The sequence below is a fragment of the Misgurnus anguillicaudatus genome, unplaced genomic scaffold (assembly GCF_027580225.2).
Source record: "Misgurnus anguillicaudatus unplaced genomic scaffold, ASM2758022v2 HiC_scaffold_29, whole genome shotgun sequence".
NCBI classification, from domain to species: Eukaryota; Metazoa; Chordata; class Actinopteri; order Cypriniformes; family Cobitidae; genus Misgurnus; species Misgurnus anguillicaudatus.
The window spans coordinates 481,257-506,341 of record NW_027395279.1 but is presented as its reverse complement, the minus strand read 5'-3'; the positions used below and the strand labels follow the sequence as shown (position 1 = coordinate 506,341).

The following is a 25,085-nucleotide window of genomic DNA, read 5'->3' as shown; positions in this document are numbered from 1 at the left end:
CGTTGGGTTACAGATCATGCATGCTTTTAATGAAGTTCCAGCTTCTGTGAAGTGCCATTCAGTATGTGCAGTTGCCACTTCCTGAGCAGTCCTGCATGGTGTGCAACTATCTGACATTTGTTTTACAGGCTTAATGTGGCTTTAATGCCTTCAGTGTGTTCTGTGATGGTTGAAAAAGAGTCACAAATTGAATAAAAGTTAATTCTGCATTCAGTTAAGTGTCTGTGTATTGTACATCAGAGAAAGCGGGGAGATTAAGGCTGAAACACTCGTTCAATCCTCGGCATGAATTTAGGTCTGATAGCTCTGTGAGCACTCTTTTTTAACGTGGTCCGATTGCGGAACCCCGAGTGAGAGGATATAAAGCTCCCCTCCAAACCTGTTCCTTATTTGGGCTTATTTAAACTTTATTGATTTCCATTCATGTCAGGTTAATACTAAAATTGCTGAGCAGCCTTTAAGAAAGATACAATACACATTATCCAACCTTTTTAAGCCCAATAGTACTGTAGGAGCCATTTTGTTGATGTCCACTAGGTGGCACTTGGTGAACTATATAATTAAGCACAAGTCTAATGACAGACAGGTGCATAGTTGGGGAAGGAAGCTTACGGGTTTTTTTACAGTGAGAACTGGTAGCGTGCAGGGAGTTAAGTTGCATTGTTTTTGATGTTATGCCTTTGAAGATATGGATTATAAATTGCTGTTCTTGAAGAATGTTTCGGATTAAGCAATAAAGAACTGTCTTTAATCGTATTCCCGACTGCATGGACCTTTTTTATCACGTGTCAAATACCCTTACTACATTCCCCTACGATACAGCTTATTGGAAGCCGTAACAAGTACACCTACTTTTATATGTAATCCTTGGGAGCAATATAAACCTGTGGTTTGTTATTTTATACTCCTTTTGTTATTTTATATGCCAAGTGTTGCTTTAATGCAAAGTATTATAATCACTGAGTTGGGAATATATACAGCTCTTAAATTGCATGTTTAACAATTTGACACATATGGTTTTGTATTTACTAGTTTATTAAGAGTAGAGAGATTGATACATGTATTAGATAGAACAAAACATAAGAGATACATAAAGGTTTAAAGCATGATTTAAAGACCTGTCTTCATCGGAGAAAGCACAGAAGAGTTTGGAGAATAATAATAATAAACTTCATCTTTCTATAGCGCCTTTAAAAGTAGCATCTCAAAGCGCTGCACAATAGAAAAAAAAAAACAATTATACAAGCAATACATAAACAAGTCAAATATAAAACCACACAAAATAACAACATACTATCAGTGAGTTAAAAGAAATTTAATTTTAAGTAAAAGCTACCCTAAAGAAATAAGCTTTAAACGGGTATTAGGAACAACTAAAAGGCCAGTTTCCGAGGGGCGCAGAGCACGCACGGGGGTGTAGGCAACTAAAAGCTCAGTGAGGTAGTGAGGAGCCAAACCATTTAAAGCTTTACAGTATATGTAAGCATAAGAACTTTAAAATCCACCCAAAATCTGACAGGGAGCCAATGTAAAGACTCCAAGACTGCAGTGATGTGATCCCTCATCCTGGCTCCAGTCAGTATTCGGGCAGGTGAATTTTGGACCAGCTGTAGTTTATTTAGAGTAGCGTTTGGGACCCCTATCAATAAAGCATTACAATAGTAAATGTGATCAGCTTTTCAGCAACCGGAAGTGACAACATCGGACGCAATTTTGCAATACTTTTAAGATGAAAAAAGATGTCTTAACAGTGTTCTGAACATGTGGAACAAATGTTAAATGAGCATCAAAACAAAGAAGAACAAATAGACTTTGTCGTATATATAAGAAGATGATAGGGGAATTCCCCAGTAAACGTAAGGATCGAAGGCATGTCATGACGCCTTGAACATGATCCTGGAATTTGGCCTTTGAGACCTTCCCTATAAATTGATGTAAGTATGATCAAATCTTAGAGTACTACTTTACTTAAGGTAATGTGATTGATATACTTAGGGATATAGTTGCAGATTCGACTATCCTTGCCTACCCTGAAAAGAAAGAATAGGCAAAAGGTACTAATTTTCGAACCGTAAAACAATGGGAACCTCAAAATGTATTACCAGGTATATACACATACCCAATTAATTTAAAATCAATGAGTTCAAATACAATTTTCCAATATCAACAGTTTTAACTTTAAAACATTTTACTTCGTTGTCTGCCTGTTCGCCTTCTGGCTTCAGCCACCATTCCTTTCAGATGCTAGCTGCAGCCACCTGGCGATGAGGAGCTCTGTCTCCTGTTCTGTATGACCTCTGGTCAGGGCATTCCGGCGGACTGCATCTGAGAAAAACACAAGATAGAAGAGGTCAGCATGACCACGTGATGTTACTCAGAAACCACCAAAACTTAATTTGGATGCAGGGCTCTACGCTTACATTTCTTTTTAGTTTAGGAGCGCAGTCAAAAATTTAGGAGCACCTGCTGATCAATTACAAATTAATCTTCCCATTAATGTTATTTTGTGTATAAGATTTCTCTCTCTTCCTGAAACACACAGATTTGAAAAGTGCTGTGTCCCTGATTGGCCAGCTAATCTGTACTTTGTGATTGGCCTGAATACTTCTGATGTCAGCAGGAAATGTGTCAGTCCCTACCATGTTTGAACAATTTAGTCACAATGCAATGCTAACAGGCTGTGAGTCCAAGCGGGAGGAATTATGATAATGTCGGTCTTGTCTACATCACCAATCCCAGGAAGTAAACTGTTGCCTACAATCCGTGTCTTTGTTGTAGTCCAAGAAAAGAGGTTTACATTGGAGATGATAACTCACGTCATTGTTTACTTTGGGGTTTTTCCTTGTGCAACATCTACTAAGGGTGTTTTCACATTTGTAGTTCGGTTCATTTGGTCCGGACCAAAAGCAAAAAATTATACATTGTAACTTTTTTAGCAATTCTGGTTCCTTTTCACACCACACTGATTGCTCTGATCCGCACCAGTTGAAACGAACCATATATAATATTTCCTAAACTGCTTCTTGATTGGTCAGAATCAACGTGCACAAAATTCCAACGGAACCCAGGAAGTAAACAAAAAGAAGGATAATACAGCAGGCACCATGGACAGACGGCTGCGCGCTGTAATTATGTCTTCATGGTTGATATACATAGTTTTTATACAGCACTCTAATCGCAGATGCGGCTTGAGAACAACGTTTTAATGCACTACAAACTCCGAAGACACCAAATTCCTGAGGCTCCGCCCGTACCTCCTCGGTACTCCAGGTATGTCCGCGACCTGTCATTGTGCTAATATTGGTAATAGAAACTGTCAACAAACACTTCCTCATGCGATAATGCACTGCGCAGTTGACTACGGCAGCTGGTTTAGTCCAAAATGCGCAATACTTTTGCAGTTAGGTCGGTTAGATCTTGGATCGTGTTCTCACCACAAACGAACCGCTCTAGAGTTCGTTTGAAAGCGTACAGAGACCACCTCTTCAATGTGGTCTCAGTCCGCTTGTTTGGTCCGCTTTTGGTGCACACCAGAGTTCGATCGCTGCTTTTTCACCTGCCCAAACGAACCACACCAATTGAGCAATTGAACTCTGGTACGATTCAACCGTACTAAACAAGGCAGGTGTGAAAACACCCTTACACACACTAACACACCAAAGGATGTTTTAAATCATGAATCGGACAATAGGTGCTCTTTAAAGAATGCTCCGTGCAAAATGACACTATTAATACCACCTTGATTTAACCTAAGCCGAGTCTTTCCAGAAGTGGTCCAGATCATAAAGCCAGAGCCGGATTAGCAGTTACTGTGAACATGAATCCAGTGCTTTACAGCCATAACAAAAATGCATGTGTCAAAGCCAGCTGTGGGCCACAATCGGCCCGGTTAACACACGCCGATGCCGAGTCTCAGCCGCAGCTGCCGCAGGGCAGCCGAGCTCAGGCCTATGATATGCTATCTGGGACAGTTACCTATGTAACCTCCAGTTCTCATCTCTCTGATACTCACTCTTTTTCTGTTTTTTTCTCTCTCTTAACTGTGTGCTGTACATCTGTTCAGTGTAGTACTTGTCTTGATTCTCATTAGACAGACGGTCAATCTTCCTCATCAGTTCACTCATCTCTGATTGGTTGTTCATGGTTTTGCTGCAGATGTGATATCTTCCTCCACATTTCTTCACCAGCTTCTCTTCAACAGTGTTTTTCTTCAGATCATCTATTATGGATCCAAATTCTTCTTTTCTCTCATAAGTGAAGAGAATCATCATAAACTGAAGAACACTGTCACCAAATACTCTCTGTAGCCATTCAAGACACATCTTATCAGTATCTGTTAACTGACCCAGACGCACAACAAAGATAAAGGCAGAGATTTCATTGTCATGCATTAGTTGACCAATGAGATGATCCGTAGAGTCCAGGTGATGTTTAGTATCGTGGTTAATCATGTTGATGATTGAGACCTGACTTCCTGATATCTTTATCTGTACAGGATCAATCTTGGAGAATACTTCATCTTTAAGAGGAGGTGATACTTCTCCGAGTAGAATGTTGTCATGATCAAACTGAACTGATGTAGAGTTTCCAAATACCACAAAGGGCTGTCTAGAAACCTTGTGATCTATAAAAACAGCAAACTCATGATGAGTATTATTAATAACACACAAACTCTATTTGTTTTCTATTTGATCTATTTGTTTTATTACCCATGAGTCAAACAGATCAGGTTCTGCACTTGTATGTGCAGGTTTGTTGTTGCTTCCTTCTTCTGTTTACTATCCTGAAAAAGACAATTAATTGTCTCATCATTATTTTTTATCTATTAAGGTATTTTTAGTATGCAGGTGTATGTGTAGAAAACTTTATTATTACACATTTCACACGACATGATTTGAATCGCCATGGGTGTCTGCAACTCATCAGCGATTCTTTCAGATCGTGTCTTTGATAGTTCACACTGTGTGATTGTCATCACATGACAGTTTAATGTAATGTTAGCCCATAATGCTAAGTAGTTTCTTAAGTAATATATAATAAATCTGCTATCCCATAGGGGTTGCTTACATGGATGCCAAGCCTAGCATATGTTTTCAAGAATTCAGCTGATAAAAGGCTGGCATTGGATACGACTACCAGGGGCATTAGAGGAAGTACCAAATTCTACAATACAAGATTTTTGGCAATAATGTAGCACCATAATGGGTTAAGCAAGAGCAATTGTGTCCACAATCCTGTGTGCCAGCCTCTGCTTGAAACCAGCTTTTCCCTTCTGCTGAGTACATAAACTATGCGTGTGGTGTTTGCTTTGACCTTTTTTAATGATAGAGAGCACAAACCATTTGAGATGAAATTAAACTTACTGCTGAGTTAAGCAGACTTGTCGTATATGTGACGCTACAGTCAGTATTCAGCTTATGATAATTTCAAATCCGATTACAAGACGAATGCTCTTGTTATGTTTAATATAAATTTTACATTGCATTGTAAAAATGCTGAAATTATCTTCATACATGATAAATTCATAATGAAAACATATGAACACAAGCTTGTTTATTCTGCTATAATATATAACACTATAAAACAATAATATATGTCATTTTATATACAAACTATATTTCTATCTTCACATGCACATCATCTGGTTCATGCTGGTCCAGTTTAATTCAGAGGACTCATTGGTTTGTTGTATTCATTCAAACATGTATTTATTTTAGATGCAATTTTGTAATATTTACAGCTTAAATTCTCTAATATCTTTTTAAAACATTTAAAATCTTTTTGCAGAATTCCGCAGATTCTCCAAAAAATTTCCACAGAAAAAGCAAAAAAAGTCTGCAGATTTCATCTGGCATGGTCGATAGTCGATAAGCAAAGCGATAAGTCATTTACATTTTATGTAAATGACTTATCGCTTTGCTTATCAACACTGAAAAAAATTAGTCATTCAATTTACTAAATTTTTTTAAGGTAAGTGGTTGCAATTAATTTATTTAAGCTATATTTAAACAAACAAAATTAGAAAAGTTAAATGTAAGCTTAAATGTAGCTAAAGTAAATTGAGTGCGACCACTTACCCTTAAAAAAATTGAGTGAATAATTTTTTTTCAGTGAACCATGATGTGTTTTTTAATTTGTTGTGCACTGAAAAAAAAAGATTTATTCAATTTACAATTGTTTTTAAAGTAAATGGTTGCAATCAATTTATTTAATCTACATTTAAACAAACTAAATTAGAAAAGCAAAACAAAACAAAAAACTTTTGTTTAAATGTAGCTTAAATTGAGTGCGACCATTTACCCTTAAAAAAATTGAGTAAATTGAATGAATCATTTTTCGAGTGTGTTACCTTTTTCTTTATTTTTATTTGTTATGTGTTGATTTATTGTGAAGCTAGAGTCAAATTTCCAACGTGGATAAACAAAGTAATAAAGATAAATATATTTTTAATTTCTCAGGTTAAATGCCTACAATCCCAATGGCTTCTTTGGTCCTAATTGCTTGGTGACGTAATTATGTCCACAATGTTACAGTATGTCAGAAATTGTTTCGTACTTATTGTTCTGCTGTATGTTCTATTGTAAATTTTCATGTACATGTAGAATTAATCGTAAAAAAAAACATCTCTACAGTTTGAATTTCGCCTAATCAAATATAGTAAAACACAAAGTAATTTAAAACAAACAGAATAGATCTTATAAAGAAATAAAGCCAAACCTGAGTGTGGATGTCTCTGTCTGGTGGTTGTCTGTTTCCTTAATTTGTTCTCTGCTGTCCTTCTTATACACACCTGTAAACAATGTGTGTGTTCCCCGAAGTCATATGACATAAGAAACAACAATCTAAAAGCATCATAGGAGTTTTGTAAGTGGAGTTACTGGAAACGTCACAAAGAATTTAGTTTAGAAGGAAATTCAGTTTTTGCACAATATTATGACAACTCATAGTTAATGTACCAGTGCATGCTGGGACTTTAACACAAGTAAATTGTAACGGGGCGTGCTTTGAAGAAAGCGAGTGAAAGGGTGAATCCATTTGCAAAAGGTGTTTATTAGAAAAATCCCAAAAAGGGCCAGCAAACATATCCATAAAGGGTGATCCAAAAACGTAATCCAAATCAGGCACAAGGTCAAGGCAGGCAGAGTTCAATCAAAAATCCAAGTAAACAGGCACGGGTCAAACACAGGCAGATATACAGGCAGAATACAGATAACAAATAACAGATACAGAGTACAGGGAAACAGGTTGGTTGGGCTAAGCATTAATCAGCAGCTAACAGGTGAACAGGAAGTGACTTATATACAAAACAGACAGGAAGTGTGAAGTGAAACATGGCAGGATGTATATCAAAATAAAAGCCAGAACAGAACAGGATGTCAAAATAAAAGTCCAAAATACAAAAATACACAGAATACAAGAAAATACAAGACAAAACCTTACAGAATCCCCCCTCTAAAGGGCGACTCCCGGAGCCCAACATTCAAAAAACAAAGTCCAAATAGAGGGTGGGCGGGCGGGCCAGGACCTCTTGGCAAGGCAGGGCAGTTCGTAAGAGGTCCTGGGTCATGAGGCCAGGATGGTCCAGGGTCGTGGGGCCAGCATGGTCCCGGATCATGAGGCAGATGTGGGCCTGGGTCATGGGGCAGGTGTGGGCCTGGGTCATGGGGCAGGCTAGGACCTGGGTCATGGGGCAGGCTGGGACCTGGGTCATGGGGCAGGCTGGGACCTGGGTCATGGGGCAGGCTGGGACCTGGGTCATGGGGCAGGCTGGGACCTGGGTCATGGGGCAGGCTGGGACCTGGGTCATGGGGCAGGCTGGGACCTGGGTCATGGGGCAGGCTTGGAGCTATGTCATAGGGCAGGAATAGACCTGGCACACAAGGAGAGGAAGGGTCCGAGCACACTTCGGCCTCCGCCTTGGTGTCCTCTGCCTCCTCCCTGTGTCCGGGTACTACCCCCCCCCAAAAAAAACTTGGGAAAGCTCCCACTGTCCCAGGTGGCGATGTCTCAGATGGGGAATCAGGCCGGACAGACAAATCCGATGAGTCAGGCGGATCAGATGAGTCAAGCAGATCAGATGAATCGGGCAGATCGGATGAGTCGGGCAGATCAGATGAGTCGGGCAGATCAGATGAGTCGGGCAGATCAGATGAATCGGGCAGATCGGATGAGTCGGGCAGATCGGATGAGTCGGGCAGATCAGATGAGTCGGGCAGATCAGATGAGTCGGGCAGATCAGATGAGTCGGGCAGATCAGATGAGTCGGGCAGATCAGATGAGTCATAGGAGTCGAGTGAATCAGAGCAGTTGGATGAATCGGATGAATCGGATGCAGGGCCTTGAGGAACCTCGGGAATAACAGAGCAGAAGGCAGACCAGACGCACCACAGGGCTATGACAAATTCAGGTAGTATATATTCAAGAAGACATACCTCAGCGGTAGCTGGTTCAGGCATGGCGGCCATTTTGATGGCAGGTGCAGGGTGAATGATAGCCCTCCTAAGTGCTGGTGTGGTGGTGACGACGGCCCTCTGAAGCTCAGGTGCAGGAATGGTTGTAGCTCTCTCGAGAACAGGTGCAGAGACAGGCAGGATGGCGGCCATTTTGGGAACGGGCAGGATGGCGGCCATTTTAGGGACAGGCAGGATGGCGGCCATTTTGGGAGCAAGCATGGTGGCGGCCATTTTATGATCAGCCATGACATATTCAGGTTTGGGCAGAACCGGCATGAAATGGCTTGATGGGTTGTGTAAATTCACTGGAGGTGTATCCGCAACACCCACAGTAAATGGTGAGCCACACAGTAACAAAGCAAAGTCAATATACCTTTCCAGGGACCAGACAGACATATCTCTTGGCATACACAAACGCAAATGATCGTCAAGAGCATTATAAAACAAGTTCTTAAGTGTCACATCATCAAAGTGTACCTGATTACTCAAGTCCAAAAAATCACTCACATATTCCTCGATGGCACGGTGGTTTTGGCGGAGTTCAAGCAGGGCAAAGACGGGTTTCATATTGCTGGTGGGAAGTTACTAACCTTCGCTGGATCCGGGTTATGGCTGAATATTCTGTAACGGGGCGTGCTTTGAAGAAAGCGAGTGAAAGGGTGAATCCATTTGCAAAAGGTGTTTATTAGAAAAATCCCAAAAAGGGCCAGCAAACATATCCATAAAGGGTGATCCAAAAACGTAATCCAAATCAGGCACAAGGTCAAGGCAGGCAGAGTTCAATCAAAAATCCAAGTAAACAGGCACGGGTCAAACACAGGCAGATATACAGGCAGAATACAGATAACAAATAACAGATACAGAGTACAGGGAAACAGGTTGGTTGGGCTAAGCATTAATCAGCAGCTAACAGGTGAACAGGAAGTGACTTATATACAAAACAGACAGGAAGTGTGAAGTGAAACATGGCAGGATGTATATCAAAATAAAAGCCAGAACAGAACAGGATGTCAAAATAAAAGTCCAAAATACAAAAATACACAGAATACAAGAAAATACAAGACAAAACCTTACATAAATATGGTTCCCTATATTGTACACTGCAACAATTGATTTGGAGCTGTTGTTGTGTGATTCTGTTGCTACAATGATTGTATGGTATATGTTTTGACTCCAAGCCATCAACAAATCTCTTGTAGATACCGCTATTTTTATTCTATGAGGAACTTAATCCAAATTTCCAAAGAAATCCTGAAAGCCTTGATTAGCTGGTTTAGGTGTGGTTTAATAGGGTTGGAATCTGATGTGGTAATGTCTATAACGTGTGTGTGTGTGTGTGTGTGTGTGTGTGTGTGTGTGTGTGTGTGTGTGTGTGTGTGTGTGTGTGTGTGTGTGTGTGTGTGTGTGCACGTATATCAATACATAAATACGTACATAAACTTGTGCTTCAGGAACAAACATAGGGAATGACGGGAAATGACGGACAAAAATCAGAACTTAATAACAAGGAACATTAAACACTAGAATGGATTGTATCCAAACAACACAGAACTACTGCAACAAAAGTGACAGCAGAACTTAAATGGCACACATGATGCACTTTAACACAGTGTTTGGACATAAATGTTTGTTTGCACATCACTTCTTTTTGGCACATCACTTATTTTTAGTGAAAGTCACGTTTGTCAAGTATGGAACACATACTCGAAAATGTGACCTCTGCATTTAACCCATCCCAGTGAGTAGTGAACACCTAAAAACTCGGAGCAGTGGGCAGCTGTCCCTACAGTACAGTGCCCGCGGGGAGAAATTGGGGTTAAGGTGCCTTGCTCAAGGCCCTGAGACTTGAACTCGAACTCTTGGGTTACAAGGCTGACTCTCTAGCCTCTAGGCTATATGACGGCTCTTTTTTGATGTGTTGTATGACGAATAACAATTGTTATTAGCATGAATGGTTATACACTGTACAATGACTGCAAGCACCACTCATAATAAGTTTATTATAGAAGTCAAACAACATATGTTGGCTTTCTCAAGGCAACATTGTTAGTGAAGAATTTACTGGCATCTAGTGGCTACTCTGTGCAACTGGCAAAAAAGATCCACATTTAAAGCCAAATTTTCTTAGGGGCTGTTTACACTTGGTATTAAGATGTGTTTTCATCGATCGGATCACAAGTGGACGAGAGAGACACATTACGTTTACACCTGGTATTTAAATACGTCTCTTTTGTCCACTTTCGACCGCTTCTGTGCTGAATACTATGAGGGGGTGGTCTGTGAGACGGTGGGCGAGTCTCTCTGCTGTCATTCAAACCCGAGCGGGAGTAATTATGAGTTTATATGGACGCAAACTAATATTATGTCGTAGTGCACTGCTTGTTTAGCAAGTAAACATGCTGCACAGTGTTTTGTACATGAGTATGTGAGAGCTTTCTTTGAATTTTCAGCGCAATTGATGAAATAGGATCGCGCAACTTTCACACGCTTTCAAAACGAAACTACGGAGATCAGCCGCTTAGTTTTATCAATGAAAGGCTAAAAATAGCGCTGTTCACCAAATGTTCACGCCAGAAGTCAAAAAAGACGTAAAACTTGTGTTTAATACCTCAGTTTAGATAAATGGGCGGAGAGAAGGCGGTCGCGTGTGGCTGTTCGAACGCATTCAACCACATGTGCGTTCCGCAGCTCCAAAGCGATCCGATCGAAAGTGGTTTCGACCACCTCTGGATGTGGTTGAAAGTGGTTGAAAGTGGACGAGCTCAAAACGTTTTGAACACCGTTTACACCTGGCATTAACGTCGTCCACTTGTGATCCGATCGACGAAAACACATGTTAATGCCAAGTGTAAACAGCCTCTTACTGTTCTTACATTTCCTAGCCAAGTTTTAAAACCTAAAATCTAGTACTGCTGATGACATTTAAATTATAAGGGCGTTTAAATTATAAATTGTTGTGATCAGGTAGAACCATTTCTAGCCCAGTCAATGTTTTATTGTTTACAAATATTCAGAGCTGTCAAGAGTACCTAAAAAGTACTTGAGAAAAAGTAGAGGGACCTTTCTGCGAAAATGACTCCAAAAACAAAACTGCAGGACTTTAGAACATTTTTATTGATGCACGTCTAATTTTTCTTGCCTGGAGATAATGCAAAAGTGCATGACATTGCAGTTGACATATTTTTGTATTACCAATCCAGTAGCACTTTATTTTACAATTCGTGTACTTACCCTGTACATATATGGTAAATATGTTGTACTTGCAGATAAATGTGTGGTACTTACGTTTGAAGTTCTTACTGTAATGATGCACCGTGAGGCTGAGGATCCATTTGCAGTCTTTATTGTCTCTCAATATAAAACAGAACAGGTTAAACACCAACAGTATAATGCAAGGGACAGGCAAACTCGTAGTCGTTAAACAGGCAGGAAATCAAGGCAGGCAGCAAACACTCGTAATAATGGGTAAACAGATCAAAGTCACAAACCAGGATATAAACAGACAGGATAAACGCTCAGAAATGACAGCCGTGGCAAATCAAGACTTCGCACTGAATGAAAGTCCAAGTGGAGTTTAAGTAGGGTTCATGATGAGGTACAGGTGGAGTGTAATCAGTCCCGGTATGTGGAATCATGGGAAATGAAGTCCGAAATGAGTATTAAAACTCAGGGGATGGCTCCCTCTGGTGGTGATCGGAGGACGAGGCGGGCGCCTCGTTCATCACACTTACATGGTAATCAAATGGTACCATTACTGTATTTACCAGTGGTACATTCTTGGTAGTTATTTAACTCTAGATAAGTACTGGGTAATAACAGATACATACTTACACTGTATGTATATTGTAACTAGCAAGAAACACTACTGTACTTACACATACAATATAAATATTTACATATAAGTGTGAGTTAATGGCAGGTACTTATAGTGTACATATGATAACTAATAACAAACACTGCTGTACTTACAAATGTACATGGTAAGTGTGTAGTACATACAGGCCAGTGTACGTTAATGTCAGCACATATAGTGTATGTATACTGAAATAACGAAAACATTACTGTACATGGTAAGTGTGTAGTACTTACAGGTCAGTGTAAGTAAATGAAAGGTACTTATAGAATACGTATATGATAACTAATAACAAACATTACTGATGTGCCATTTGTTCTCTGTATCTTTGTCTTTTATTCTACTCTTTAAACCCAAGCATTTAAGTCTGTACGCATTATCTACTGGGTACTAGTATGTCCATAGTAACTGCATGGAAACAGGACATTAAAATAAAGTGTTGCACTTTACACGGTAACTACACAGGACCTACCACCTAAGTTATAGCATAATATACATACACCACTGTGAGGCAACCCCAACCATTGAATACCGTACGCATTACCTACTGGGTACATTCACTAGTATGTCCATAGTAACTACATGGAAACAGGACTGTAAAATAAAGTACTGCATATTACACAGTTATAACATAGGACCTACCACATAAGATATAGCATAATATACATATGCCACTGTTATATTAACTAGTCAGACATTAACTACTGGGTACATTCACTAGTAGGTCCATAGTAACTGCATGGAAGCAGGACTGTAAAAATAAAGTGTTGCATTTTACACAGTTATTAAACATGACCTGCCTACGTTTTAGCAGAATATACATACCCCACTGTGAGTTATATTAACTAGTAAAACCATAAAATATGATGCATTGTTGTCTATACCTTACACTCACCTAAAGGATTATTAGGAAAACCATAGTTATACTGTGTTTGACCCCCTTTCACCTTCAGAACTGCCTTAATTCTACGTGGCATTGATTCAACAAGGTGCTGAAAGCATTCTTTAGAAATGTTGGCCCATATTGATAGGATAGCATCTTGCAGTTGATGGAGATTTGTGGGATGCACATCCAGGGCACGAATCCCGTTCCACCAAATCCCAAAGACTCTATTGTGTTGAGATCTGGTAGGGTGACCACCCGTCCCGTGAACGCACAGCGTTTGAAGCCCAATTCATGCGTCACGCAAATTGAGACAGTGTCACGCATAATCAATGCGCTTGCTTAAAAAAAGTTTGTCACATATCCTCGAGCCCCAGGCACCCAAACGAACATTACTCGCCACTCGCACGCTACTGTTGCCACTCAGCTGAACTGCTGACTAGGTTGTTGTCAACTTTTCGTTGTTGTCATGACAGCGCAGTCCGGACGCAGCCACGCACGTGCATCCCTTTTAGATGCGCGCTTTCCAATTCAAAAAATGGAGAAAGAGACTGAGTCTGACTCTGCACCACCATCATCAATTAAAAAGAGAAGGTGTGGGTACAAGAAAGACTGGGAAAATAAATATTTGTGGCTGAAAGTCCTAAAGATGTCTCCAGAACACTCAACAGTTTTTTTTCCTGCGCCTGCCTTTACTAACATGCAAGTTCACCATCCTTCCTCTCCCTTCTCGTTCCGTGAACCTCTGGAGTTGTGAGTTAAGAAATTTTTTTAACTGTTTCTGTGTTGTTGAGCAACTTCAATTCCTGTTAATCAGAGGCGGTCCTGGCTAGATTTACGCCCTGGGCAAACCATCCCTTGGCCGCCCCCAGAAAAAAAAGAATTACCCCCAAACCCTGCCACCAACATGTATTATTTTGTTATATATAATCTTAAATACAAAAAGGTAACAAGAACAGAGAAAAACATACAGTATAAACACCCACTCATACACACGCGCGCGCGCGCACACACACACACACACAGTTGCTGCTGTGGAAGTATCTGACTCCTCATTTTGGCCAGTGGGTGCTCTAGCTCTTACATATTTCAGAAGTACCCCTGAATTTACAATTAAGATACAATATAGATACACTTATTTCACACATGCATCAGTTACCCAATTAAAATGACCATAATTAACACACATTTTATTAGTATTTGTTAACATCCTATAAACTAACTAGCATACACTACAAATTATTTAAAAAGCTATATCACTGTAGCTTACAAAATGCCATGTCAATGTATATTAGAAGTTATTTAAGTTGACATACATAGCGTAAAGCAATAACAAAATTACACAGTCAGGAGGTCTGTGTGAATTTGCACTTTTTGTGTTGCACACACAAACTAGACTGTGTTGTAGTGTTGCCTATAGAGTGAATTTAGTTGCATGACATGATGCCTCAATTCTAATAGTTGCTAGTTCAGCAAAACTAAAACCCAATACAGTCGTATTCTGTTGCTAATAGCAACATATTAGCAAGAGTGCGAGGCTAATATAAATAGCCTATTTCCTACTGTCACTCACGTCTTCACTCATAGAAATCAGCATACCTTTAACTTTTGCCCGTTTCTCCTCATCTTCTTTTTCTGAACCGGGCAACTGAGATGGCTACTTTGGTCTTTTAAATTGATACATGATGATGAAGATGAAGACTCGACATCATTAACTTTGCATTACATTTTGCCAACAACAACGTCCGTTTTACCCGTCAATCAACCGGAGTCACGTGACGTGAGTCACGTAGATGACTCTACAGAATTTTTTTTCACATAACCCAATTAATTACATGTTCGTAGGTATATGGGTCTATGTTAATTTTAGGAATGAAAAATACAATTTATTTGGAAGCAGATGCAGCAGTTTGTGTTGTGTGGCCTCTGGCCTGGGATCAGTCAATCCCTCGCTCGCCCCCCTTAAGGCGGGCGAGCGAGGGATTGCAGACTTGCAGTCGACTTTGACTCGCCTGAAAAGTCCGCTCCCCTTCTCCCTCTCATAATGGGAGAGGGAGAGTGTTACTGCACCGAGTCGAAGTACTCCCAAAAGTGCTATTACGCCATAAAATATAGTTCATCTTTTAAATCCGCTTAGAAAAGCGCTGTTTTATTTTGTACCACCAAACTTGCTCGTATAACTACTCGTCTTAAATAGGAAAAAACGTTGATGTGTTTGGTCACTTCTAACTTTATCTCTGATTGGTACCATTGAATGAATGGGGCTAAGCTAAATGCTATCGAAGTGTCGCAGCGCGCTCCAGCGCTTACGTGCACGCACACAGATGATAGAGGGATGTATCAACTCTTCTTAGTTAAGGTAATAACATAGTTTAATATTGAAGATGAGTAGACTATTCCTTTAAGTGCACGCACTAAGATGATAGAGGTATGTATTAACTCTTCTTAGTTAAAAGGATAGTTCACTTTGAAATTAAATTTTGATATGTTTTAGCTTACCTCAAGGGCATCCAAGATGTAGGTGTCTTGGTTTCCGCGGTAGTTTCACTTTTGATATTTTTAGGTCATACCGTTGTTGTCTGTCAGTCATATAATGCAGGTGCACATGCGCCGGAAGTGATCTCCTGGATGAGTTCGCGCGAGCATATGTAATTGTTTTCTTTCACGTCGGTTTAAACATCCCGGATAAGCGCAAATTAGTACAATTTCTATTAGCTGTCTTACCTACACTCTATGTTCTGTGTAAACAATGAGTGACGTACACGCGGGAGAGATCACTTCCGGCGCATGCGCAGACTAAGCACAGACGTGGTTGTGTACAAGGGGCAAAAACAATATAAATAGTGTTTGTTTTCTCACACAAACCGCTCGTTTCGTGTCTTAGGCCATCAATGCATACTTGCGATGGACAGTTGTTTAATTTGGACTTCTCTGTGCATGCTCTTTGAGGTAATGTTTACCAAGTGACCATAGACCTGCATTATATGACTGACAGACAACAACGATTTGACCTAAAAACATCAAAAGTGAAACTTGAGATAAGCTAAAACATATCAGAATTTAATTTCAAAGTGAACTATTGCTTTAAGGTAATAACAGTTTAATATGAAAAAACGATGGAGTATCCCTTTAAAACAATAATATCTAAAATAACAATGGTCTTAAACTTTAAAACAGTGTAACAGTGTAAATGCTTATAGTAACAAGGAGAAGAAAATAGTTTCTTATCTCAGCAACTTGCTCTTCAAAGAGTGAACTCTTGCGGTGCAAGAGTGTGATCCAACTCCAATGAACAGGCGCTGTATCACTTCAAAAGTGAATTTAAATTCCTTTGGATAGTCAAGGTTTAAAGCGTACACCAGGCCAATCAGGTTCAGAAAAGCATTAGGTATGTCACTCAGGTGACACATCACCACTTCTTCCTCAATCACCAGGGCAACGTCATTGTAGAATTCTGGGAGAGGCTCCACATTTTCCACAACCACTAGGATTCCGATCACCACACCCTTGATCACATCCTCTTCACGGTCACTGGGCTTTGTAGAATGAAAAGAAAATTAAGGTACTATTACTTATAACCAATTTCACAAACAATTTAAAGTCCACAGACCCCTGCAAATTAAGAGATCTAATGTTCAATTTTCCCTTGTTTTGCCTTAAAGGAATATTCCATTTTCTTAAAAGAAAATGATGTCTTTCTTTGTTCAGTCGAGAAGAAATTATGTTTTTTGAGGAAAACATTGCAGGATTTTTCTCATTTTAATGGACTTTAATAGACACCAACAATTAATACTTAACTCAACACTTAACAGTTTTTTTTCAACGGAGTTTCAAAGGACTATAAATGATCCCAAACGAAGCATAAGGGTCTTATCTAGCAAAACGATTGTCATTTTTGACAATAAAAATAACAAATATCCACTTTTACAGCACAACTTCTCGTTTAGGTCCGATCCAGCGCGACCTAACGTAAATGCGTAGTGACCTCCCTACATCACTACGCATTTACGTTAGGTCGCGCTGGATCGTACCTAAACGAGAAGTTGTGCTTTAAAAGTGTATATTTGTTATTTTTATGGTCAAAAATGACAATCGTTTTGCTAGATAAGACCCTTATGCTTCATTTGGGATTGTTTATAGTCCTTTGAAACTCCGTTGAAAAAAACTGTTATGTGTTAAGTGTTGGTGTCCATTAAAGTCCATTAAAATGAGAAAAATCCTGCAATGTTTTCCTCAAAAAACATAATTTCTTCTCGACTGAACAAAGAAAGACATCAACATTTTGGATGACATTGTGGTGAGTAAATTATCTGGATTTTTCTTTTAAGAAAATGGAATATTCCTTTAAAGGTTTCAGCTTACCTCGCATATCTTCATGAATTTAGAAGGAGTCTCTCGCATGTATCACTGCAGCCCAAGCAATGCTGCAGTCCTCATCCTTTGGTTTGTTGTCTGTAAAATATGATGGTTAAAGTACCTCCTTTATTGGTTCAATCCTTTGTTTTTCTTTTCATATATCCTTTCACCCCCTCCCTCTGTCTTGAAAAATAAAAACATTAATTTCAAATATGTACACTTTTTGCATACTTTTGTTGTAAATAAATTACCAGTGATGTGGTACAACAACAGTTGTTTGTTACCTTTTGATCAGCACCAAAATAAGATTTAATAGTAGATGTAACCAGCTGATGTCACTTAAACCAGGAGTGTCTAAGCGTGGTTTCACACTGGGCTCGTTTGCTGTGGTCTAAACTCCTAGCCCGATTGTTCCCGACCCCGGCAGCGTTCGTCTGATTTTACACTCAACTGGTTTCTGTCAAACGCTGGTGCGTTATTACGTTATCACAAACGTGCATGACGCATGGTAGAAAACAGAATGTGGGTCAATATATAGGTTTTTTATTAATCCAGTGCTATTATGCACAGCTGAGTGAACAATACAGGTTTACGGTGTGTGTGTGTGTGTGTGTGTGTGTGTCGTATAATGTGGGCTTCTGCTGCTTGCAAACTAACTATTTTGAGGAGACAGTGGATTTCCAAATTTGTTGTCCTGATTCCACACGCTATGCGCGAACACACTGAAGGCTCACTATTGCTCGTATCCAAGGTAAATAATCAACACTATCATCCTTGCATGTATTATATTTAACTAAATGCATCATAATAAGCTAAAACGCATGCGCAGGTCACATTACTTTCTGAACAAGTGCGCACGCGGCACGGTTCGAGTGCAACCGAACAAAGACCACTTCCTCCAGGTAGTCTTGGCTTCGGTACCCCAGTGCACACCCAAGTCCACATGACAAAATCATACTGTGACACTGTCATGTGGACTCGGATGTGCACTGTTTCAGGAAGAAATGTGACCTGCCCATCCGTTTTAGCTTATTATGATGCATTTAGTTAAATATAATATATGTAAGGGATGATAGTGTTGATGATTTACCTTGGATACGAGCGAGAGTGAGCCTTCAGTGTGTTTGTGCATAGCGTGTGGAACCAGGACAACAAATCAAAAAATCCACTGTCTCCTCAAAAGAGTTAATTTGCAAGCAGCAGAAGCCCACATTAAATGACACATACACACACACAGCACCGAATTAATAAAAAAACTTATTGACCCGTGTTGTTTTCTATCATGCGTCATGCACGTTTGTGATGACGTAATAACACACCAGGGTTCGATCGAAATCGAATCCATTTGAGTTTTAAACCAGACCAACGCTGGGGGTCACCAGGAACAATCGCGTTTGGGCTATATGCCACAAAGTAAACCATGATCAGACTGAACAAATTCAGTCACTTTGTGCATTTAAAGGTAATTACATCAATGTAGGGCACTTTAAGAGTAAAAATAAGTGACATAGATCTATGAGGAATTTAAAAATCTTTGGTTGCACATGCATGGTAATAATAGGGCACACAAATGAGATTCACCATTGGTCAAAACATGTTTATAGAATAATAAGTGGTGGCATTTAATACAGATTTATTATTTATTACTGAACACCAAGCAACCTTTGCACCCTAAATTTGAAGTGGATACTGCAACATTAAAGTTTATAATTCAAATGATGATGTGACTTTGCCTTTTCAGACACCCAGGAATTTAACTTAGTCAAGTCCATTTGTTTTTTGCATTAATCTTTTGGCAAAGCATTACAGTCAAGATCTACGCGTTTCACACACACATGCAGGCAAACCAGATCTACGAATGTGTCATTATACTATTCTGTAATCGCATGCGTTAACGCACACACGCAAATTAGATTCACAAACCATCAGCGAATGTGTGTTTTTGTCAGGATTATGTGGGATCTGGTTCACGTGGAGGCGCGCGTTAACGCATGTGCGTAGAGAATATTATAATGCAAGCAAAATGTTTTGACACAAATGCAACTTTATTGATATCGTGAGACAGCATTTGAAATGCAAGCACCTGCTTCTCTTAATTTTTTCTAAAATGCTGCTGTCTCTGCCTATTCCTTCTATCCATGCCCAGTGCCACTTATTTAAGTGCTTTATCAATTAGGTCATATCTTTCCTGTTCTTTATAAACTTACTTTCCATCCTGCGGATTCCTTGCTACGTGACATCTCCGGTCTCCGCTCGGTACCTGCAGCTGGATCTCTCAACCACACTTAAAGACCCGCCCCATTCTACTTCTGATTGGCTAGTTTAGTTTGGTTGAGAGTAAAATATGTGTTCCTCTCATCCTATTTGTGGGTGAACGCATGAACGCGAAATGATATTAAAATATTATACTGTATATATATATTTTTTGTTAATTCGCAGCAAACTCTGCACGCCGGAGATCTGGCACGGTGCCCTGAAACTTTAAACCATGCGAAAAGGCTATTTTGGGCCATTTTACACCAATTAACATGCTAAAAAGTTTTTACCAACATTAACTTACGTCTCGACAACAGCTCCGGTGTCTAACACTGCATAGCTAGCAAAAATGTGCGTGTGGCTCCTGACGTTATTACCAATCAAGTTGTCTTAAATCAATACCCAAACGAAACAAGCCTATTTTTTTACATGAAAGTAAGAACAAATCGGGGTATACTTACTATAAAAATCCATCTGTAGTCGTTCAAATAAGAGCTCCTTCGTCTTCTTTTTTCTCCCATCAGCAACTCGTGTAGTGATCTCGTCCTCTCGTGCAGAAAATGGCGATGGCGCGTCTTGTTCAAATTCGTTAAAGTAGTACGTCATTATGACGTAGAGATTCTGGCACATGCGCATAAGGCAAAAAATTGAAAGAACCTATGTTCGGTTGTTATATGAACACCTTATTTTAAGTTTTCAATTTCCCTTCAAGTTGAGGTTGTTATAACTCATCCTAGTGCGTAGTGAGACACTGGAAGTTGACAGGACATGATTTTACTTGTCCACCTGACTAAAACTCAGAATCACTTTTTACAGTGCACAGGACTGCCGCATACTGGGTGTTTTTCACTTTTCACACCATTCTTTGTAAACTCTAGAAATGGTTGTGTTTGAAAATCCCAGTGACTGAGCAGATTGTGAAACACTCAGACCGGCCCGTCTGGCACCAACAACCATGCCACGCTCAAAATTGCTTAAATCACTTTTCTTTCCCATTCTGACATTCAGTTTGGAGTTCAGGAGATTGTCTTGACCAGGATCACACCCCTAAAAGCATTGAAGCAACTGCCATGTGATTGGTTGATTAGATAATTGCATTAATGAGAAATTGAACAGGTGTTCCTAATAATCCTTTAGGTGAGTGTATATTGTACATTCATTTGTAAGTACAGTAGTGTTTCTTGTTAATTACAGTATACCTACACTATAAGTATGTATCTGGTATTAACCAGTACTTATCTAGAGTTACATAATAACTACCAAGAATGTACCACTGGTAAGTGTGATACCATGTAGATACTGCAAAGTAAGTACCACACATTTATCTGCAAGTACAGATTGTTCCATTAAAAACAATGTTCATCAATGTCAAATTGCAAATGCTTTGCAAATCTCATCATCTACAGTGCATAACACCATCAAAATATTCAGAGAAACTGGAGAACTCTTTGTGCGTAAGGGACAAGGCCGAATACCTTTATTGGATGTCCATGGTCTTCAGGCCCTTGCATCACTCATCGACATGATTGTGTCAATGACATTACTAAATGGGCCTAGTACTTCCAGAAACCACTCTCAGTAAACACAATCCGCCATGCCATCTGCAGATGCCAACTAAAGCTCTATCATCTGTAATGTATGAACAACACGGACAACATGTGAGCTCAACCAAGCGGAAACTTTACTCTCCCTTATTGTCAAGTACAGTGTCACAGGTCGGAGAAGCGGACCGCCCCTGTCGCGGGTCACGCTCCTCCTAGTTCCCACCTCGAGGAGGTTCCCAAGACCACCCCAATGACCAGACAGACCAGTATACTCAAATTTAAAATACAACTTTATTAAATATTTAAAAGCAAAAAAAGGGGAAAGGGGAAGGACAGTTTAAAACACTTCTTTCTCCCTCTGGTTTCAGGCGGGGTTCCACAGGACGTGAGGGGGGGGGGGGGGTTCTCCGGACTCTGGGACCCTTTGCTCCTCTTCACGGATTCAAGACTGGGCTTTCTGGTTTCTCCACAGGTTCGCTGCCGACAGAGGTAAGTAGTCATTCAATAACACACGTTACTCACAACTTTGGGCTCTGGGTCGTTCTGTACAGGATTTCTAGGAGCAGAGATAAGTTAGCATTCATAGAGGTGCGTGACTCACAGACTGGGCTTTCTGGTTTCTCCACAGGTTCGCTGGGGACAGAGGTAAGTGGTCATTTAATAACACACATTACTCACAACTTGGGGCTTTGGACCATTCTGCACAGGGTTGCTAAGAGCAGAGGTAAGTTAGCATTCATAGAAGTGCGTGACTCACAGACTGGGCTTTCTGGTTTCTCCACAGGTTCGCTGAAGACAGAGGTAAGTGGTCATTTAATAACACACGTTACTCACAACTTGGGGCTTTGGACCATTCTGCACAGGGTTGCTAAGAGCAGAGGTAAGTTAGCATTCATAGAAGTGCGTGACTCACAGACTGGGCTTTCTGGTTTCTCCACAGGTTCGCTGAGGACAGAGGTAAGTGGTCATTTAATAACACACGTTACTCACAACTTGGGGCTTTGGACCATTCTGCACAGGGTTGCTAAGAGCAGAGGTAAGTTAGCATTCATAGAAGTGCGTGACTCACAGACTGGGCTTTCTGGTTTCTCCACAGGTTTGCTGAGGACAGAGGTAAGTGGTCATTTAATAACACACGTTACTCACAACTTGGGGCTTTGGACCATTCTGCACAGGGTTGCTAAGAGCAGAGGGAAGTTAGCATTCATAGAAGTGCGTGACTCACAGGCTGGGCTTTCTGGTTTCTCCACAGGTTCAAGACTGGGGCTTTCTGGTTCCTCCACAAATCACACTAGTGTTACAGGCAAGTAATTCCTATCCACTGCGCTGGTCAATCGACACATTGTTATTTTCACACGGAGCCTCTGGGATGAAACAGTCTTAATCTCCAAAAGAAAAGCACAGCACTACACTGCAAGCTTCAGTGAAAACACACAAATTGAAAATCGGGACTCACCCACAGCATCACACGCACACACTCGTTGTGAGGTAAGGACATAGACGGAAAATCTCAGATTCCTCCTGTGGCTCGTCGGCCGAAATTTCCAACACACAGGACGGGTGGAAAGCGATTTCTTCTGGATTTGTTCTTCGTATACACTAGACGTTCATCAGCTCACCCACGCTTATTTCTCCGGTGGGGCCGGAACTATAAATAGACACTCCAAACACGCACAATAATTTCACCTCTGCAACGTATGTACAACATCCCAGCTGTACTCACATGTCAACCCGTCTCATGTTGCTTTCTTCACCCAGTTATCCTCGTATAAGTTCCTCCTCACGGTAAACATCCACCTCTTCCTGTTTCTTTCTTCCCCAAGGGAACTAGATCGTCGCTCTCCAGCCTATAACACAGCCAACAGTACACCAACACCGGCACCACCAAGAAGCACTCCAGTGCAGTGTTCCTTTAACTCTCACGCTCCGTCCTTTTTGCCTCTCTTGGCTGCCGCACTCTTTCCTTCCGCTATAAGCGCTTTGTGGATCAACGGCGCCCTCCGGCTCCTCCAAGGATGGAGCGTGTAATCGAGACTGCCCCAGGCAAAAAGGAACCCGTGCCTGCAACAACCACTCTCATTTGGGCTTCTTTGGGCCTTTTTATATCTTGTTTCCGTTCCCAGCTAATCTGTCGCACCTGTTGCTCATTTGCCCATCATCTCTGTTGCTAGGGAGATCAGGAAGTAAAATAGTGTCATTAAAAATCGAGTCCAGGCGGAAACCATCTTCGGGCGGAACCTTTCTCCGCCACTTTTGGTTCCGCCCCATCATAGTCACCCTGTGACATCAGCATCATACTTAAGGTGTGAAGCGTCCTCTAGGGGTTGCAACATACAACACATAATATATGACATCCCCCTTCTTAAAGTTTTTTGTTTCACATAAAACTCTGAACAACATATAAAACAATTATGTAACAGAATTAGTTAACTGACTCAGTCACATCACAAGTGAACTAAAGTCTAGCAGCAATTAAGTGCAACTTTTAATGCTGAGGCTATGGCAAAACATCAGGTAGTAGAATAAACACAGTGTTTTGACATGAAAAAATATATATATATATTTATTTGTTTGGAGGCATGTAAGAACACTGCCTTAAATGCATTTAAAACTGCATTGAGGTTTCATGTCCTTTTGTGTGTGCATTATGTACGTTATGAGATATTGTTAATGCATGCATGTATATGTTGTAAAGTGAGGTCAGTTTCTGTATCTTGCTGGCATCTTCACCAGCCTGCCAGAACGAGTGAAGTGTTCCTCCAGCACCTCAGGTGTTTCTGATTCAATTTGTGCTGTGAGTGCATCATCCTCTTGGTCATGTTGTTCTGTGGACGCAGCATTAGGTGGGTTTGAGTGAGTGGCATCTGGCTGAACATAGATGTTTGTGTCAGCTGTAGGTGTTGCAAACTCTTTCTCTCCTGTTTTCAAAAGGTGTTTCCGGTTTCTCCTGTAGGTCCTTCCATCTGGAGTCTGAACTATGAATGACCTTGGTTGTTCATGTCTGCTGACGATGACTGCTGGTTGCCATTCATTTCCTCTCTGAATTCTCACTCTTTCACCTCTGTGTATCTCAGGAAGACATCTCGTTTGTCGATCATAGTAGCTTTTCTGAATAAGTTGTTTCCCTTCCAGCTTTCTTTTGATCGAGATGTTGCTTTCAGGTGTTAGCAGTGTGGTGGTAGTGGGAATTTTGGACTTCAGACGTCGACCCATTAGGAGCTGAGCAGGTGAGTGACCTATGCCCTCTAGTTGAGTGTTGCGATATTCTAACAGTGCAATGTAAGGATCTCCTTTTCCATCCTGAGCTTTCTTGAGCAGGTTTTTCACTGTTTGGACAGTCCTCTCGGCCTGCCCATTGGACTGCGCATGACCAGGACTCGAGGTAACATGTGTGAATTCCCAGTCTTTTGCAAACTTACTGAATTCAGCACAAGCGTATTGAGGTCCGTTGTCAGAAACTATGATGTCTGGTATGCCATGTCTGGCAAAAACAGACTTCATTGACTTAATGATACTCTGCGCTGTTGTTTCTGCCAGTTTGTTAATCTCTGGATACTTTGAGTAGTAGTCGACACACAGAAAGTATTCTGACCCATTGAAGTGAAATAGGTCTGTTCCAACCTTGGACCACGGCCTATCAGGTAATGTGTGTGGTATGAGAGGCTCTCTGGGGTTGTTGTTTTTGTTGGCATTGCACACAGCACATTGTGACACAGTGTTTTCAATTTGCACTGACATGC

At 40.6% G+C, this 25,085-nt stretch overlaps 1 protein-coding gene across 1 annotated transcript; it reads right to left on the bottom strand.

The window, feature by feature from the left end:
• Positions 1-821: 821 nt before the first annotated feature.
• LOC129436774 (uncharacterized) lies at positions 822-6,807 on the bottom strand. Its single transcript, XM_073865161.1, has 4 exons — positions 6,718-6,807; positions 4,710-4,783; positions 4,013-4,624; positions 822-2,325 (listed from the first exon to the last, which is right to left on the bottom strand). The coding sequence occupies exons 2-4, from the start codon at positions 4,711-4,713 to the stop codon at positions 2,222-2,224; spliced, it is 720 nt and encodes a 239-aa protein (XP_073721262.1). The 5' UTR covers positions 4,714-4,783; positions 6,718-6,807; the 3' UTR covers positions 822-2,221.
• Between the last annotated feature and the right edge of the window lie 18,278 nt (positions 6,808-25,085).